We start from the raw sequence: 21,002 nt of genomic DNA on the forward strand, positions 1-21,002 counted from the left end.
CAAGTCTCACTACACATGGTCTTATGCTTGCTAAAGACTCAAGCAATATCATGGGACACCCTACGCAATAATCATTTTGGCTCAAAGTTGTAAACCCACATTGAGTACAACCATAAGATGCATAATACGTCTACAAAGCTTGATGTACAAGCTTTAATGCAATAAAATGTCTACAAAGCTTGATGTACAAGCTTTAATGCAACCAAATGTTGCGAATTATATAGTATATAATATAATATAATTTAACCATCACTAGTGCTCTAGTGATGGCCACGAGTATTTAAGTTCCACCTATAGTTGGTTCGGGTGAGTTTTCTCCTTCAGATCTCAAGTTCGAGTCTAGGTAATAGAGGTTTCTTATTGAGGGGTTTAAATTGGGGATTTATTATGCGGAGGAGCTCTCTAACACGGACCCGATTAAAACAGCGTATACTAGACCCCTGATATTCGAGAATAATTCACACCTTTCAAAAAAAATTATAAATGATTTTTTTGATTATAGAAGACCCCCAAAAAAGTGGAAAGATATTGTTGTTTTTAAATCTGGATATTTATGAGGGAGTGACACGTTGAAGAAAAAAAAAAGTAGAGTTGGGTACTTTTTGTTTGGTAGGAAGGGGGGATGCGTGTTGTCTCCAAAGACATCCTTGGGTTGGGTGGGTCTAACCAACACAATTAACATATTTTAACCAAACCAACTCGACACCTGTCTCGCTTCATTTATTTCGTACTAAACAATCCCATATGATCTGTACGTGAATCTACACTTTTATGTTTCTTTTCCTTTTTTCTTTGTGACCCTCAAGAGATATTTGTAACATAATCTTTATGTTATACTATTCATTTCTTATATAAAAAAACTAGTCATAAGTTAAACGAACTGTCAGATATACTTAGCGCATCTCGTATGAAAAAAAAATGGAGTAATGATATAACTGATTTTTATAAGTTACGGATTCAAAAACTTGCAGGCTCTTACATAAACCAGCTTTATAAAAGAAAACATATCATAAAAGGTCCAAAAGTTAAACGGGCATAATTTAAGCTATAATTATGTTTCAATTTTAATAGAGTTTAAGAATTTATAAATTCTTTGTATATAAACTTGTATGGATGATGTATCTATGTGTATATACACTTGTAAAGTGATAAGTTTATAACTTTTAATAGACATAAAACTTACTGAAATTCTAAATTTTATATTTTAGTTATGTAAAATAAATTCATATATTTATTTACTAGGTTATAGAGACTCGTGTATCATACGAGGTTCTATAATATAAATAAGAGTAAATTACGTTTTTGGTCTCTGTGGTTACATTAGTTTTACTATATTAGTCCAAAATAAGATTTTTTTAAATATATGTGCCCTCATTGTTTCTATAACTAACTATTTTGGCCTCTGAGTCTAACTCAACCCCAAACTCTAGTTAATTATTAGACACATGACATGCACATGATGGGTATAATGGTAATTTATCATTACTCCTTCTTCCTGGTTTCTTTTTAACCCACATCTGCAGATAATTTTGGGATGAGAACAAAACGTGATCAAAACTACACACAGCACAACAAGTATCCAACAACATATTGATCAAAACCCTTTCTCTCTCTCATCTTCTTCCCCAAAACCCTCTTCAATCCCACTTTGTAAACAGTCCAATTTCCCCTCAAATTTCACCTTTTTCTTGATACATATGCCCAAGAAAACCGATTCCTGAAAAGGGTTTTTAAAAGGGTTTCAACCATCATCATCTTCGATCAGAACTGAATCAAACATTAACAGACTCTAAATTCAAAGCAACAGACGAACAAACACTCAATCAATCTCAAGAATAGTAGTTTCTACGTTACAGTTTTAAAATTTACTAATATCTGGATGATTCAGATCTGGAACATAGGGAGATGGTGATGTCGTCAAAGAGTGGGTGATTCAGATTCAGTGTTTGTGTGTTCGAATGAAACCCACCAAATCCGATTCAGATCTGGGACGTAGGGAGTTGGTGGCGTCGTTAAACCACCACCATACACACCCAAATCCGACTGACCCACCGAATCCAACAACCATCACGCCACCCACACCTGACCCGACCACCATCAGCATCGTCTTCGTCTTTAAATGAAACCCTAACTCTCAAATCTTCAACAACTTTGGCGACGATAATGTTTCCAAGAACAACTGTTTAAATCTCATGATGTGTGCATACCAAAATCTCCAGTGGTTTCTGTGACACCACACCCAGATAAGGATGCACCATACACAATTGATACCAACTTACCAGTAAACACTTAAGTTATTGATACAAACGGAATGTACAAAAGTTGGAAACTTAAAGGTACAAAGTTTGGTCAAACTACTATTAGCTGATCACGCAAAATTTCCACCAGATAAGAAAGTTTGAGATACTTTATTTCACTAGTCATGCCTATCCGAGATAAACAACCCGCCCAAGACTAACCATCATTTCCTGTGACACATGCTTAAAAGACGTCAGATATTACATTGGTAAGTTTATGAATATACACAATTTACAATTCACATTATTTAATCATGACTTGTACCCGCCCATGTTATCATAACCCAACGTTACCACGTAACTTACAAAACCATACAGTTAATGCCCACTACAGCACAGGTGTAGTACCGACAAATCCCGCCGTAGCGGCACGTATAAGGGACCACAAATATCATGTGTATGTCATGCTCAGGTTATATACATGCGTACAACAGTCATGCCATATTATTACAGTTTAGGACAAGCATGTTCACATTTGAAAAGCATTCATAAAACTCACCTCTTGCTAGTAGCTAACCGTTGATACAATTGCTAGTATGATCAGGTACTATCTCAAGGTCCTGACACAATTTACATAATCCTAAGTTAGGTAATGGTACACCTAACTAGTCATTATCATGGTTAGATATTGGTTAACCCTACCTTGTTTAAGCATGGTTGATCAGTCCATGCCTAACTAAGGCTAGGCTACCCAATACCCGCCCCTGACAATAACCCTAGTACCTAAAAATAATACTAACACTACTACCACTAATATATTATTACTAATATTAACTACTAAAAATAAATAATAAATAACTAAACATAACTTAAACGAGAGTATACCTCAAGACTATCTACGGCACGTTGATGTAGAGTTTCCCTACTCCTGCTCCTACTCGTGCTCCAAAAACGACTACTAACAACACCCAACGGGGTATCGTATACGCGGGATTCTCAATACTAGAGCGTTCCCGTTAAAATTTTGGTGTATCTAAAATCCTATAATTTAACTCCTATATATATATATATATATATGAAGCAAGCAGGCACCTCAATTTCTTTCTGGGCGATGTGGACATTGACGTGCTTGCTAGCTAGCTTGACGTGCTAGCTAGCTAGCTTAGTTATATTAATTCAGCTGTTTCACTCGTTTTTCTTGTATAACTTTTAAAATATGATGTTTTATAAAACGACGAATATGTCATTAGAACGAGCATATTTTTATCTACGTTTTAACCTAAGTTTCATTAAAAACGGAGTAAGGTAAATAAAATAATATATTTAATTATTAATATTAAACGGTCTCATATTTCAACTAAATATTTCAACTAACCATTTTACTCGTTACTTAGTCGTTCAACAATATATAAATTATAAATTTTAAATATAATTTTATTGGTTCACAAAACAGGATGTTACAACTCTCCCCACCTTATAGAAATTTCGTCCGCGAAATTTAAGCAAAGAGATGTGGATATTTTTGTTTCATCGCGTCTTCTTTTTCCCATGTCTCTTCAAGTCCTCTCCTTGCATCCCATTTGACTCGTACTAGAGGAAACTCCCTGTTTCTTAATTTCTTTATGCGTCGATCTATGATCTGAATGGGGCGCTCTGTGAAGTTTAACTTGTCATTTATCTGGATCTCCTGCCAGGGTATCTTAAGTGACTCGTCCGCTAGACACTTTCTTAAATTTGACACGTGAAACGTGTCATGAATTCCTTGTAATTCTGTTGGCAATTTTAACCTATATGCTACAGGACCAACTCTTTCGGTTATCTCAAATGGTCCAATATAGCGCGGACTTAGTTTTCCTTTCTTCCTGAAACGAATGATACCTTTCCAAGGCGAGACCTTAAGTAATACCTTGTCGCCAACTTGAAATTCTAAGGGTCTTCTTCGTCTGTCGGCATAACTTTTCTGTCTATCTCTAGCAGTCTTCATTATTTCTCGGATTTGTATGATTTTATTGGTAGTTTCTTCAATAATTTTGGGTCCAGCTAATGGATTTCTACCAAACTCAGTCCAACAAACTGGGGTACGACACTTCCTTCCATATAGTGCTTCAAACGGAGCCGCCTTGATGCTTGCGTGATAACTGTTATTTTATGCAAACTCTATTAGAGGTAAATGCTCATCCTAGTTTCCTCCAAAGTCTATCACACATGCCCTAAGCATGTCTTCCAGTGTTTGTATGGTTCTTTCACTTTGGCCATCTGTCTGTGGGTGATAAGCCGTACTTAAATTTACTTTTGTTCCCAATTCCTTTTGGAAGCTTTGCCAAAATCTGGACGTAAAACGGTTATCTCTATCTGATATAATGGAGATAGGTACTCCATGACGGGTGACAATTTCTTTGACATAAATTCTTGCTAATTTATCCATTTTATAATCTTCTCGTATTGGCAAGAAATGAGCAGACTTAGTTAAACGATCTACTATAACCTAAATAGTATCGTGACCATTCTTAGTTCGTGGAAGTTTAGTAATGAAATCCATGGTTATCATCTCCCATTTCCATTAAGGGATCTCGGGTTGGATTAAACATCCTGCAGGCTTCTGATGTTCTGTTTTGACCTGTGAACACGTCATGCATTTTTCCACATATTCATTGATTGATTGCTTCATCCCTGGCCACCAATATTCATCTCGAATATTCTTGTACATCTTCGTACTGCCAGGATGCATTGTATACTTTGATCTATGTGCTTCTTCCAGCACCATATCCCTGAGTCCTCCCACAATAGGTATCCAAATCCTATTGTGGAGTCTTAGTATTCCATCTTCTCCTTTAACAAGTAGTTCTTGTTTTCCCACCATCCTTTCTTTGTTAATCTGCTCAACTTTCAGGGCATGTGTCTGTGCATCCTTAATTCGTTCTAGTAAACATATTTTCACTTCAATTCTAGATGCACGTATTCTTAAAGATTTAACTTTGTCCTTCCGACTAAGGGCATCTGCTACTACATTAGCTTTTCCTGGATGGTAACGAATTTCACAATCATAGTCATTCAACAACTCCATCCATCTCCTCTGTCTCATGTTCAACATCTTTTGCTCAAATATATACTTTAGGCTTTGGTGATCAGTGTAGATCACACACTTAGTTCCATATAAGTAATGCCTCCATATCTTGAGGGCAAATACTACTGCTCCGAGTTCTAGATCATGGGTGGTGTAATTTCTTTCATGTATCTTTAACTGTTGAGATGCATAGGCGATAACTTTGCCTCTTTGCATCAACACACACCCTAGTCCATAATGAGAAGCATCACAATATACTACAAAATCTTCGGTACCCTCGGGTAATGCAAGTACTGGGGCACTGGATAACTTTGTTTTCAAAAGATTAAAAGCTTCCTCTTGTTGGCTGCCCCAGACAAATGGGGTATTTTTCTGAGTCAGTGTCGTTAGAGGCATCGTTATCTTAGAGAAATCTTGAATGAACCTTCTATAATACCCTGCTAGCCCTAGGAAACGTCGAATTTCTGTGGGATTTCTTGGTGCCTCCCAATTCTTAACTACTTCAATCTTTGTAGGGTCCACTTGTATGCCCTTTTCATTAACAACACGCCCTAAAAATTGGACTTCCCTAGTCCAGAATTCACACTTACTGAACTTGGCATAAAGTTTTTCTTCTTTTAGTAACTTAAGAATGGCACGGAGATGACCCTCGTGTGTTTCTCTACTCTTAGAGTAGATTAGGATATCATCTATGAAGACGATTACAAATTGATCCAAGTATGGTTTGCAGACTTGGTTCATAAGGTCCATGAAGGCAGCTGGTGCATTAGTGAGGCCGAAAGGCATCACTAGGAACTCGTAGTGACCATACCTTGTCCTAAAGGCAGTCTTGGGTATATCTTCTTCTCTAACCTTTAATTGATGATACCCAGATCTTAGGTCTATCTTCGAGAAGTAGCTTGCGCCTTGTAAGTGATCAAAAAGATCATCGATTCTTGGGAGTGGGTATCGATTCTTTATAGTGATCTTATTCAGGTCACTATAATCAATACACATCCTCATTGAGCCATCTTTCTTCTTGACAAAGAGAATCGGCACTCCCCATGGTGACGTGCTAGGACGTATGAATCCTTTGTCTAGTAACTCCTGGAGTTGGTTTCTCAACTCTTTCATTTCAGTCGGGGCAAGGCGGTACGGGGCTTTGACAATAGGGGTTGCTCCTGGGATCAAGTCGATTCTAAACTCAATTTGTTTGTCAGGTGGTAATCCGGGAAGATCTTCAGGGAATACTTCAGGGAATTCAGCCACTACTGCTACCTCTTCTAGTTTCTTTTCTTCCTTTGCCTCTAGTGCATATACTAGGTAAGCTAAATGACCCTTTTGAATACACTTGGATACTTTTAACATGGAAATAAAACTTATGGGTTTACTAGGTCTTTCCCCATCAATTGTTACAGTTCCCCCTTTTGGGTCCTTAATTTGAATTTGCTTCTTATCACACAATATTTGAGCTTGGTGACTAGATAACCAATCCATTCCTATTACTACGTCGAACTCTCCAAGTTTCAGTGGTAGTAAGTCTATGGATATTGGGGTCTTACTAATCTGGATGGTACAATCCTTTACCACTCTCACAATTTCTTCTTCCCTCCCATCTGCTAGTTCTACTATAAATGGCTTATCTAGCTTACAAGGAGTCTGATGAATCAAAACTCTAAAGTGCTCAGATATAAAACTTCTATCAGTACCAGTATCAAATAGTATTTTAGCATAAAAGTTGTTAAGGAGAAATGTACCTGTTATGACATCAGGGTTCCTACGAGCCTCTTCAGTATTCAGAACAAAAGCTCTCCCTCTTGCTTTATTAGGTTCCTCATTCCTCTTAGGACAGCTATCACTATAGTGGCCCGTCTCTCCACATTTAAAACACTTACGTGGCTCTCTACAATCACGATAGTTGTGTCCAGGTTTCTTACAGTTTCTACAGACTAACTGGTTACATGGACCGGAATGTCCTTTTCCACAAGTTGGGCACCTAGGTGGGGGTCCTCTTTGCCTCTTGAAATCTCTGTAATTGGGTTTCTTTTGTTCTTGGTAGTTTTCCCATTTCCTTTTCGGGATAGTTTCTGGGGTTTTCTTTTGTTGGATCTCAGTGGCGATAGTTGCCCCGGCCTCTACCGCATCATGATAGGTAGTTGGTTTGGTAGACTTGATAAACGTGCGATATTCTGTGGGGAGTCCCCACAGGAATCTTCGAATACGATTTTCTTTAGGGTTCACCAAGTAAGACACTATTCGAGACATTTCATTGGATTTGGTGACATATTCCCGGTATGTCTTATTCCCGAGTTCAAGATGCAAAAATTCCTTTTCTATTCTGTCAGTTTCGCTTGGTGGACAGAAGTAATTTGTAAACAGTTCTGAAAACTCCTTCCAACTCAGGTGATGTGCCAGATCATCACCTCTAGTTTGCTTTTGTATCCTCCACCAAAATAAGGCTTCGGATTTAAACAAATGAACAGCAAACCTAACTTTATTTCTTTCATGGCAATCACTGACGTCTAGAATGGCTTCTACCTCACTTAGCCATTCATGTGCCTCAATAGCACCTTTCTTCCCGTCGAATGAAGGAGGATTACATGAAATGAAAGTCTTGTAATTACATTCTTTAGAGATTTATGTTTCTACAGCTTTAGATACTTTCGTATCATCTACCTTCTTTTCCTGGCGAGGTTCTTCTCGTGGAGTTGGTGTAGGTGTAGGTGCAGTGCTTCCCTCAGATTGCCCTGATCGTTCTGTATTCTGACGTTCGCGTCCCTGTGCGTTGGCAAGGATTTGCGCAACTCGGACGGCAATCCGATCGATCATGTCATCTCCTAAGTTTACAGGTTCGCTATGACGAGCAGGATTAACTGATGGGTTAGGTTAACGATTGTTGTTAACCGAAGGATCTGCCGACATTTTCTGCTCATGTGCTTTATGTGCGAGAGAAGGTTGTGTATGATTTGTATGAAGGAGGTTGGCATCTATTTATATTAACAATGAACTACGCTACTGGCCGCCTTCATTTATTTTTTTTTACTCTATGATACTTGATTGAGAAGAAATATTACTTACTCAAATAATACACAAGTATCATTATATATATGCACTTCATGTATACAACATATACGTATTACATTTTATCTTTTAGATTTTATTATTATTATTATTATTATTACTATTATTTTCTCCTAACGAGTAAAGAAGACAAGATTTACGAGTAATTATTGTTAAGGGCAGTGTGTACAAAGTGGTAACGAAATGAGGATTTATAGGTTGTAATTATTACTATGGGTATTTTCTAATGACTTTATATCCTTAGTAAGTTCATACCCGGATTTATCTATTATTCGTATTTCAAAGTCAGCCAGAGCATCCTAAAATTACATAAGCTGGCGTGTTCTCTTAGGTTGAAGCCTAGGTATCCATACCAAATACCTAATTCGCTAAAACCTTTGGCTCTGATACCAACTGTGACACCACACCCAGATAAGGATGCACCATACACAATTGATACCAACTTACCAGTAAACACTTACGTTATTGATACAAACGGTAATGTACAAAAGTTGGAAACTTAAAGGTACAAAGTTTGGTCAAACTACTATTAGCTGAGCACGCAAAATTTCCACCAGATAAGAAAGTTTGAGATACTTTATTTCACTAGTCACGCCTATCCGAGATAAACAACCCGCCCAAGACTAACCATCATTTCCTGTGACACATGCTTAAAAGACGTCAGATATTACACTGGTGAGTTTATGAATATACACAATTTACAATTCACATTATTTACTCATGACTTGTACCCGCCCATGTTATCATAACCCAACGTTACCACGTAACTTACATAACCATACAGTTAATGCCCACTACACCACAGGTGTAGTACTGACAAATCCCGCCGTAGCGGCACGTATAAGGGACCACAATATCATGTGTATGTCATGCTCAGGTTATATACATGCGTACAACAGTCATGCCATATTATTATAGTTTAGGACAAGCATGTTCACATTTGAAAAGCATTCATAAAACTCACATCTTGCTAGTAGCTAACCGTTGATACAATTGCTAGTATAATCAGGTACTATCTCAAGGTCCTGACACAATTTACATAATCCTAAGTTAGGTAATGGTACACCTAACTAGTCATTATCATGGTTGGATATTGGTTAACCCTACCTTGTTTAAGCATGGTTGATCAGTCTATGCCTAACTAAGGCTAGGCTACCCTATACCCGCCCCTGACAATAACCCTAGTACCTAAAAATAATACTAACACTACTACCACTAATATATTATTACTAATAATAAAACTAATATTAACTACTAAAAATAAATAATAAATAACTAAACATAACTTAAACGAGAGTATACCTCAAGACTATCTACGGCACGTTGATGTAGAGTTTCCCTACTCCTGCTCCTACTCGTGCTCCAAAAACGACTACTAACAACACCCAACGGGGTATCGTATACGCGGGATTCTCAATACTAGAGCGTTCCCGTTAAAATTTTGGTGTATCTAAAATCCTACAATTTAACTCCTATATATATATATGAAGCAAGCAGGCACCTCAATTCCTTTCTGGGCAATGGGGCCATTGACGTGCTTGCTAGCTAGCTTGACGTGCTAGCTAGCTAGCTTAGTTATATTAATTCAGCTGTTTCACTCGTTTTTCTTGTATAACTTTTAAAATATGATGTTTTATAAAACGACGAATATGTCATTAGAACGAGCATATTTTTATCTACGTTTTAACCTAAGTTTCATTAAAAACGGAGTAAGGTAAATAAAATATTATATTTAATTATTAATATTAAACGGTCTCATATTTCAACTAAATATTTCAACTGACCATTTTACTCGTTACTTAGTCGTTCAACAATATATAAATTATAAATTTTAAATATAATTTTATTGGTTCACAAAATAGGATGTTACAGTTTCATCTCTCTCTCTCTCTCTCTCTCTCAATCTCTCTGGTAACTACACACGCAAGTGTGTGTTATGTGTGGTGAAAATGGAGATAAGGTGTGTGTGTTGTAGAAAAAAAAGAGGAAGTTGGGGCTAGGGTTTTGACAAAAAAACTGGGGTCTGCACACGGCCTCGTGCCTGAGAGGCACGACCCCGTGCGACAAGTTATTCAGGAGGCACGACCCTATGCCTAGGAGGTATCGCTTCGAAAACCTACTGTTTGCACCAAAATCCAAGTTTTTCAAGCCGACTTCGAAAAGTCTGAATTTTTTGGTCCCTCATGTGCGGTTTACCCCGAAAAACAAACCCCAAGTGCCAATTTCAAGCAAACTACCCGTTCTACCCCTTAATTTTTAATTTTTAGGTTATGAACAAGGGTTTGCATAAATCACGTGATTAATCGCCCATTTTTCAACTATGGTTTGATGTCTTACTCTTCAAAACACTTTTACTATCTACTACTAACAAGATCTAAGAAAAAATTTCGGATTGACACGGGTCAAGTTCGAGAACCTTAGATTTTTCCCCAAATCTTGATGTTATTCTTCATGCAAAGCATTAAACGAACTAATTTAGATGTTAGGAACATACCTTGTTGGAGATTTGTGGAAAGAAATCGTTAAAAAGTAGTGGGAGCAAGCACGGAATCGGTGGTTGTAGAGAAACGGTCCGTGTGAGTTATAGTTATTAAAATAGACTAAATGAGACTAATAGTTATTAAAATGAACAAATGAAAAATATGATATTGATAAAAAACAAACAAAACGTTCAAAGAAACATAAAAGTTAAACTGCATGAAATCTTTTATGCTTCTGAATTGACACCCAAGGTATCTCAAATTGAGTTTTCAGATTAGTGCTTGGATCTACTGTATCTTCAAGGATGCCTTCTTCGTCATTATCATCAAAACCGACAAGATCAATAATTTGACTTCATTTTCATTCAAAGAGCTTCTTGGATCTCTTTCTTTGAGTTTCAAACATCCGATCTTTAAAAAAATGCAAAATTTAAACACAAGTTAAAAAAGATAAAACAAACATTAATATTACCTCATCACTAAATTCATGGTAAAGATCCAAGGAACTAAACATTGCACCATAATAAATAATTTCAACATTATTATCATCCTCATCTTTCAACAAAATACACACCATGTAACATATTAGGCATGCTAATATAAAAATATATTAAAAAAAGTAGCACCTTAAAAAAATACAATCTTAGACGCAACCTTAAACACTTGTAGAGTTGTTGGTTTGTTCGGATCAGTATGTTTATCATCCAAATGAATCTGCAAAACAAAATATGTGAACGATTACATAGAAAATAAAAATATCATATATAAAAAGGACATGGAAAACCATAATCTAACAAAACAAACTAATCATATAAGCTTTAATCTTTAAATTTATATTCGGGTCCCTTCCTAGTATTGTTTAGCAAATAATATAGATGTACATTACTATGTATTTATAGGGTAAAACATTATATGTTCTAAATTTTAAATATTGTTTCCCACTTAATTGTTTACCACCTTTTTTCATAGATGGTTTGTTATAGTATATGTACTACCATGTGGAGGAGTATTCAATATAAAGTGAGTCAAATCAATACTAATAAATATCATATATATCTAGTCATTTTTTACTTTGTCAAATAACATCTATACAAAATTAGAATATTCATTCTAAAGTGAGTCAAAGTTATGCTAATAAATAGCATATATATATAGCCATTTTTTACTTTGTCAAATAATATCTATACAAAATCGAAATATTCACATAGGTTGTTGAAGTTTTATCATATAACTAATATATTTAGTCATTGAATCTATACTATAATACATTTTATAGTTTCTAGTATAATCAAATACAAATATGACACAATTATTCGATAATAGTAGAGCCAATAAATTTAACTCTTAATATGATTACATAAGTTTATTGATATACTAATTCTACTACTTTGTAATGGTCACTTGTACACTAAGGCGTCATCCACTTGTACATTTTAATTCCGCACGTCGATATTGACCAAGACAAATATCGAAATGTCGACAAAAATGAGCAGACCGTCGGTGAATGTTTTTATAACGTTATAGTTTAAAAGATATGGCAAAAATACATAAAAGAATTATAGTGGAGGGGAAAAGTTAAAGTACTACCTAATTATTCATAATTTTGTTAAAATTGAGGGATAAGATTGGAGGATTAAAATGTAATTACTAATTAGTGTTTAAATGACTAATTTTTCTTCATTTTAAAGTTGTACCTTATTCATTAAAAATAAAAAGATTCTTATTTTTTAGGTATCTTAAAATGAGCCTCTCTCGTATATTGTATTGTAATATAGTATATATAAATACGCACCTATACTTTATACTTTTTAAGCAACTATTTTTGCAAACTATAAATTTCGTGTTATATATTTACATGGGGTTGTACTAAATTAATAGTTATAGCATGTAAAGTATTGAGGTGGCTAGAGGTGCAAAAAGTGGGTATTTTTAATAATCGGTTTCGGTTTTTTGTTTAAGGGTTGTCTGACATCGGGTATTAATCGGGTATGATGGAATCCGGTTGCGGATCCAGTTATTAAGATCAAAATGCATACCCTTGTACCCTATGGGTATGGTCGGTTTTGGTTTCGAGTATAGACTACCCGAGTATTAAAAAAGCCAATTTCGAGTATTTTTTACCGGGTCTAGTTCCAAGTTCCAGTTACGATTTTTTTCACCTCTAGAGGTGGCATTTTTTCATTATCATTGATTAGTTTTTTATGGATCAAACAGAGTGTTTTGTCCATGTACGGCTAAAAACAAATAAGGGTGGGTCTCTCAACTTATTTTCTTTTATATAAATAAAAGAAGATTCAAAAATCTATTACTCTAAAAAAAGTGAGAAATTTTAATAATATCTAATAATTCGAGAAACAAATTATTGTGTGAATTTGTTACGAAAAGTATTGATGTTTAAAACTGATATGAAAATTATGTACCAGGCATTGTAGTTTTATAATCCTAAAAAAACATCCATTATACAAACATTTTTGTTTTTTTCTTTAGAAGTAGGGTATAAACAAGCGAACAACATCCCCGACGTCATAATGATAATACAACTCGGATTTACACGATTGTCACCACAAATGATTCTTGGATTTACATGACTCAACCACAAATAAGTTACAAAAGACGAATTTGTTTTGATTCTAAATGAATGTGTTGGCTCAAGAGACTTTATTTATACATGAATCATGATGGGTGACGAGAACGTAACACGTAAAACGGCCTTTCGAAACTTTTTGAGTCAATGAATGATAAACGATGATAATTCCATAATCTGATCTAAGTAACTCATTAATCGAATTATTTAATCGACTATATCTTTGATTTAATATGTAGTTTGATATAAAGATTTGAGTGATCACTTAATGGGTAAAGTTATTTTACAAAGACTCCTAAAAAAATATACAAAGACACAATAGAGCGCAAAATATAACATAGTGTCAAAAAAATATAACACAATGTCAAAGAAAAAAGACAAAATGAGTCACAAAAAGACTGATGTAAACAATCTAAAATCTATAAGCTAACATCTAAAAACAAAAGTCTAAAATCTCACATTATAGAGTTCGATGAGACGGCTCCAATGGCGCTTGAATGAGGTCAATCGGAGTTCGTTTGATACCCTTCTTATGACTTCTTATTTTTGAAGACTTTATATTTGATCCTAACCAATCACTGCGGACGACTTTAACCAATAAAACAAACAAACTCTTGCTTTAGGCCCATATAATTTAATGGGTCCAAAATAATACGGCACCATTTTCTCAATAACTTGGACACATAAATCATTTTCATATTCTGGGCCCCGAGATTACTTCATGCGTCAAATACTAGTCATTTAGCATTACTTAAAACATTAAATATATGTTTTGTTCATTTAAAAAAACCAAACATTTACATTTTCTTTGACAATGTTTAGTGGTTTGGTTGGCAATCTGAAGATTAGTGATAGCTAATGAGCAAAGCCAAGCCCATATTTGGAATTGCAAAGGGCCCTTTGGGGAAATGGATTGAAACAAACCAACCAGCCTTGTTCTAAAAAAAAGGAGCATGCTTCTTTTCAGTAGTTATTTTCAAAGGATGAAAGCCAAAGAATCTACTTGACTATTTCAACGATCTCGCATCTATGATTTATCACCGATCTTGATCCAAGTAAATCCTTTTCCTGACATTCCGTGAATCATGTTGAATGGTCTAGACTACAGACTAAAACTTCACACTGCCTTGATGAAGGAAGCTTTTAGTAAAAATCAGGGATGACCGCTACACTAAATTTTATGCAAACTTCACCTCATTATAAATTTTATACCTAAATTTTATCTTGAATATAAATCGATCAAGCTATGGAAAGTTTGTTGAATGGTCGGATCCCTAATCGTATGGGTGATGAAAAACACCCTAATCAAAGTAGCCTAGCTCAAAATAACTAAGCCCTTATGAAAAACCGACAGCTCTAGCTTAGAAAATTGATATCGGAACGGTTACCATCATGTAACCCAATAGGCCTATTTGTACAACAATTTTGAGTTTTAACACTATTGTTGTTTTTAAAATTTATATATGCATAGTTAGCAAAAGTGTATATATTTGGACTCTTTGGATTATGTATCGGACCATGTAACCCAAACTAGTTTCAGGACCATATTAGGCACAAACTTTGATGGTTAACTGGTTTTGACGGAACTCATAACCAACCCAATACTGATGCCTATTTACCGCTGATCAACCAACTTTGGTTTGGTTATGTGTTATGAATCTGGATATGAGCCCAGACAAGCCCAACAAACCAGCCCAGTTTAGGTGGCCCAACAAGCGAATGGATCTATGGAACGTGAAGGCAGACTCGCTTATATATATTCCCGAGAGATTCAAGGATGGGATTATGATGAATGTTTACTGAAATTAAGTGTTCTCCTCCCATCTCAGATCTATATCCGTCTTCTCATCATCTTCTAAAGTTTGTTTACTATATTGATTCCTACATCTTATAGTTGTAATCATTCCATTAATACCAAGAACTACATTTGTTCATTGTCTATTTGATTAAGTAATTAGTTGTGTTAAATATCAATTCACAACATTGGTGCTTTCATTGATCCTTAGTGATGCGTGCAAGTGTGTATATGTTTTAGATGTATATTTTAAGCCATTTTTACACTTTTAGCCAAGTTTTAAATTTATAAAACACGATATTTACTAACACTAAACACGCATATGGGCAAGTGCACCCATCGTGGACGTAGTATAGTGTTGGTAAGATACCGAGGTCGTCCAATGACACAAGAACTTTTAGTACCGGTTTATCCTCAACGTCTAATCAAATCAAAAAATGTTAGAAAAGATTTTTAAACTAAGAAAATAAAAACTAACTAAATTCTGAAAATAAAAATAAAAACAGATAGACAAGATGAATCACTTGGATCCGACTCGTGTATTAGTATAACCTTTGATTATTTTCGCACTTTTGCACTTATTTAAGAGATTATCTTAGTTATTGTGGTAGGCCCCTCTTTTGAAGGCGACGTTACCCTCAACCCAGTAGTTTGAGTCAGCAAGGATACAATCTTAAAGGGTCGGATTATTGGAAGATAATGAATTAAGTTATTAATGCAAATTATGGTAGGCCCCTCTTTTGGAGGTGACGTTACCCTCGACTAAGTAGTCTGAGTCAGCAGGGATACAGTCCTAAATAGCCGGGTTATAGTATTAATAGTAGTTAACTTATGAGGGGGTCAAAGAGTTTGGATCCCCGCCATCCAATACCTATGGGCATTGAAGAAGATCCTACTAAATTTGACCCAGGTCCCTTGCAGGACCTCTAAACGCTGAACAAGGGCAAGACCCTTACCAAACCGTTCCCTTAACCCCCGACCAGGTAGCCAACATACCTCCATATAGACCGTGGAGATATGAATGGTGAAAATCTTTTATTTTATATAGACAGTAAAATAATGCCAAGACACCACGGACAAACGATAAGAAAAGATCACCTTCAACATAAGCAACTAGTTATTAAAGTCATTAATACAAAACCAAATAAAAAGTGCAAAAGATTAAAAATAAAAAGTATTATACTAAACACTTGTCTTCACCAAGTGATGTAAGAGACTTAGGCAAACATGGCCTTGATTGTCAAGAACTCTTACGATCAATCTTGGATCCCGAGACGACTCACACACTCTATGATGGACAATGGATGATGGTGGTGGATGATGGTGTTATGGTGGTGGTGGGTGGTGGATGAAGTGTGAGAGAGGTGGTGTGCCAAGGGATGAGTTGCAATGAAGCCAAGCACTCCTATTTATAGACTGAACAGAAGGCTGGGCACGGCCCCGTGTCCGCTGGGCACGGCCCCGTGCCTGTCTGACAGTCTCTCTCTTCATTAATTGTAATTCGCAATTACAATTAATGCGCCTGCAGTACTTTCACCACGCCCCCGTGTTCACTGGGCACGGCCCCGTGGTGGGCAATAGAAGCTTCTACTGGTTTGTCTTTTCTGCTGCTTCTTGGGCACGGCCCCGTGCTGGCTGAGCACGGGGCGTGTACAGTCTTCTGCCTTCTCTATTTTGCTTGGGAGGATGCTGTCGAGGGGTCGGGCAATCCACTTATGTTCCTTTTCTTGTATTTATGTTAGATTTAGCTGTCTTTTTGCTTCTTTTGTTAATTTGAGCTCATTTAATCCTGAAAATACAAAAGGAAGACAAAAACACTCTTTTTCCAACATTAGTACTTAAAAATGGTTAGTTTTATGCCTCATTTAATGTAATTTATATGTTGCATTTTACACACATCAAATACCCCCACACTTGAATCTTTGCTTGTCCTCAAGCAAAACTCTTTAATATGTGGCTTTCACTCCCAAATGGAATGGGTAGAAGAGAAGATTTTGGCTTGTCATAGAGTGTCGGGAATCCAAGATCTTTATTGGGTTTTATTTTTATTTATTTACAATCCTATTCGTTATGATTTATTTAGAACGTTTCATAAAACAAATTACTTATTTGGGCATAGCATGCCTTTTTAAAATTCCATTTATATACAAGTTCACATACCTCACGGGAGAAATCACTCACACTCGGCCGAAGGTGTATTTTTTTAGTGAATCACTCGAGAGCGGCATGGAACTTATTCCTACCATAGGCTTGCCAAGCAATCAATCCTCCTCCTTTTTAACTTTTTACCTTTGTAAATATCAAGAGGACTTTTTGGGTAAAGGCTTGGGCTAAAGGTGGGTAGTTGGGTTAGTGGGTAGTTGGGTTAGTGGTTAGTAAAAGGGCGAAAAGCGTAAAAAGCGTCGGTTTTCGTAAAACATTTTGTTTTAGAGACTTTTTATTCTTAATGAAGTATTTCTTCAAACAAGCTTTTGTTTTAAGAGCTTTGTTTGTTTATTTCTAACTTCATTCATTTTTTTTTAGTCACACGAAAACCGAGCTTGTTACTAAAATAAAGGGTAAAAATAAAAAGGGTTTTTTGGTGGGTAAAAAGGTTTTTAGGGTAAAGAAATGAAAGGTTTAGGCTCAAAGGGGTTAACTAGGGGAAGTTTTTGGGTAGGTGAAAAGAAAAATAAAAAAATAGTGCTTTTGAAAGAAAAAGGGTTAGTCCTAATGCCTCCATCATTTACTTACTTGGGTTTAAGTTGGTAAGGACCGGGAATGAATCGTCGTGGCAAGTTCTAGAGTCGTAAGAACCAAGCGGCTATTCACACAAGAAACGAAAAATGAGCATTTAGCGTAAAGATGTATATTTGTATGCTCAATAAAGGCTCAAAACTCACTTTTTGTGGGAATGGGTTTTTTCTATGTGATCAAGTATATATAATCGAATTTTAACTAAGCTTGTCATGCCGTTTCATAATTTTCTTATGTTAGTTCTTTTTATCACGACGCTATCGGTTGTAAATTTGTAAAAATATAACCTTGTTAGTCTTAGAATTCCCAACTTAAACTTTAGATAAGTAAAAAAAAATGAAAAATTTTTTTTTGAAAAAGATTTGGGGTGATTAGCGGTTCCAATAGAGTTTTGTGTAAGGCTTGTTATTAGGACTTGCAAAATTTCAAGGTTTTAGCATCCCCCCACACTTAAATTACACATTGTCCTCAATGTGTCCCAAAAATAATTTTTTAGGCTGATTAGATGTGTAACATGGTGTTAAAAGCAAAATTTATGTTACTGGCAGTCTGGACACGGCCCCGTGTTCAGGTGCCAGTAACGATAATTAAAGAAAAGAAACAGAAGCCTGGACACGGGGGCGTGTCCAGTGAACACGGCCCGTGTCCAGTTACCTGAACTGGGCATTTTTCTGCAGGGTGTTCAGCACGGGGCCGTGTTGGTTGGGCACGGCCCGTGCTGAACCTACTGTAACGGAGAAATTGTTGACGTGTGGCCTTGTTCTTGTGCATGGGGCCATGTTTCTCATTTCCCTTATCATCCTTTACCACCATGAGTGTGTTTTATTCCTGCAAATTAAAACTAAAAGATTAAATTAAACTAAGGATAGTTTCGCGGAATGCCTCCATGGTGCGCCACGTTTATAAAGGTCCTTGGCTAGACCCAAGGTGAGGTTATATATTTTCTGAGTGGGATATTTTGCATCCCATGTTGCACCGTCGGAGAGCAGCATCCAAACTCGAATCAATAACCTTCATGTAGTTGACCGGGTCATCATCCTCTATTCTCTTCCCAACCCCGAACTTTACTTCCCCATCCCCGTACCTTAAGGTGAGCGTTCCGTCATTCATGTATACCACTGCCTGTGCGGTGGCGAGAAATGGTCTCCCTAGTATGAGGGGGACTTCGGTGTCTTCTTCCATATCAAGTATGACATAGTCGGCCGGGTAGGCAAATTTGTTTACCTTTACTAGGATATTTTTGATGACACCTTGCGGGAATTTGACGGATCGATCAGCAAGTTGTATGCTTATTTTTGTAGGACTCGTTGTTCCTAGGCCGAGTCTTTTGAACATTGATGAGGGCATGAGGTTAATGCTAGCCCCAAGGTCGGCTAGTGCATTACGAACGGGGGAGTCCCCGATCGAGCAAGGAATCGTGAAGCTTCCGGGATCGATTTTCTTTTGGGGGAGTTTGTTGAGTACGAGGGCAGAGCATTCTTCGCCTAAGTTAACTAATTGCAACGTTTCAATTTTCCTTTTATGAGTGAGGAAGTCCCTCATGAACTTAGAATATTTAGGCATTTGGGTTAGGACATCAATAAAAGGAATGTTGACATGCAATTGTTTTAGTAGACTTTCAAATTTTGCGAATTGCTCATTGGTCTTTTGACGAATTAACCTACCGGGGTACAGAACTCGAGGAGCCTTGGTAGGCTCTGATGATGGAGGGGAATCCTTTTCTTGTAGAGGCGGTGGTATAGTCTCCTCTGTCAGCGGTGGCGCTTCCGTAGGCCCAACGGTGCGGTTTCGTAATGTGATGAGATGGACTTGCGCTTTTGGGTTTGTTTCGGTATTGCTTGGTAATGCGCCTTGTGGTCTCTCGGAAAAATTTTGGGCTAGTTGACTTAATTGTTTTTCTATGTTTTGAATACTAGCTTGTTGATTTCTAAAATTTGATTCTAATTGTAGAAACCTTTCCGAGTTTTTCTTTTCAGTGTCGGAGATAAGGCGAGATATAGTATCTTCAAGCCTTTCTTTTCCACCTTGTTGTTGAAGGAAATTTTGTGACTCATTTCTTGGTTGTTGAAAGTTTGTTTGTAGGTTTTGTTGGTTACTACTATTGCCGGGTTCTCTCCAACCAAGGTTAGGGTGATTTCGCCATCCTTGTTGTAGGTGCCCGTTGGAGGACCCGACGGCCTAGGTCTATTATCAATGTAGCTTACCGACTCTTGTTGATCGTCCGTTTCTTTCATACAACTCCAATTTTCATGTGGCCCACCACACCCTTCACAAGCCATAACCGAGACTGTTTTTGTCATTTCCAATTTTTTTATTTTTGAAGAAAGGACCTCGATTTGGGCTTGTAAAGAAGTGCTTTCATCAACCTAATGGGCGCCCGGGGCAATAGATTTATTGCCTCGGGGAGTGTGCCACTGAAAATTGGTTTGAGCAATTTCCTCAATTTGGTTATATATTTCATGCGGGCGGCGATTACCTAAAAGTCCCCCGGAGCTAGACTCAAGTGTCTGCCTTGTGTGTGGCAACAACCCATTATAGAAAGTGGATACTTGTTGCCATATCGCAAGGCCGTGATGTGGACACTTTCGCAATAGCTCCTTGAACCTTTCCCAAGTTTCATATAAGGATTCCACGTCCTCTTGTGAATATGTATTAATTTCAGTCATTAATTTAGCCCTTTTAGCGGGAGGGAAATACTTATATAGAAATTTTTGGGCTAGTTCATCCCAGGTGTTTACCGATCCAGCTGGGAGGGCGTTAAGCCAAGCTTTTGTTCGGTCTTTTAGTGAGAAAGGAAACATTCGAAGGCGGATGGCGTCATTTGATGCTCCATTGATCCGAAAAGTATCACATATTTCTAAGAAATTAGTAATATGTAGATGGGGATCCTCGTCCGCAAGCCCATGAAAGGTTGCGGAGTTTTGAAGCATCTATATCAAATGCGGCCGAAGTTCGAAGTTATTGGCTTCTACATTGGGTGCGTTGATAGCGGCGCCGAGATTACCTACGGTGGGTCATAGATAATCCATGAGGGTACGTTGGTCCG

General features: G+C 36.8%; 1 protein-coding gene and 1 non-coding gene across 2 annotated transcripts; one reads left to right on the top strand and one right to left on the bottom strand.

Moving 5' to 3' along the window:
* Positions 1-4,797: 4,797 nt before the first annotated feature.
* LOC110898590 lies at positions 4,798-8,109 on the bottom strand. The gene is made up of 4 exons (XM_035981797.1): positions 7,957-8,109; positions 6,363-7,893; positions 5,402-5,990; positions 4,798-5,182 (listed from the first exon to the last, which is right to left on the bottom strand). Exons 1-4 carry the CDS (start codon positions 8,107-8,109, stop codon positions 4,798-4,800), a joined length of 2,658 nt encoding a protein of 885 aa, XP_035837690.1.
* Positions 8,110-20,521: 12,412 nt separating this feature from the next.
* LOC118486152 lies at positions 20,522-20,628 on the top strand. The gene has a single exon (XR_004878008.1). It is a non-coding gene; the product is annotated as a small nucleolar RNA R71 (small nucleolar RNA).
* The last annotated feature ends 374 nt before the right edge of the window (positions 20,629-21,002 follow it).

This window comes from Helianthus annuus, chromosome 13 (assembly GCF_002127325.2).
Source record: "Helianthus annuus cultivar XRQ/B chromosome 13, HanXRQr2.0-SUNRISE, whole genome shotgun sequence".
NCBI lineage: Eukaryota > Viridiplantae > Streptophyta > Magnoliopsida > Asterales > Asteraceae > Helianthus > Helianthus annuus.

What these genes read in the sequence shown, in the direction of transcription:
- LOC110898590 (XM_035981797.1), bottom strand. Translation starts at nt 8,109, where the DNA reads ATGATCGATCGGATTGCCGTCCGAGTTGCGCAAATCCTTGCCAACGCA. An exon ending in AACCTCGCCAGGAAAAGAAG is followed by an intron (nt 7,894 to 7,956) that starts GTAGATGATACG and finishes TGTAATTACAAG; the next exon opens with ACTTTCATTTCATGTAATCC. An exon ending in TTTGCCCTCAAGATATGGAG is followed by an intron (nt 5,183 to 5,401) that starts GCATTACTTATA and finishes ACGTGCATCTAG; the next exon opens with AATTGAAGTGAAAATATGTT.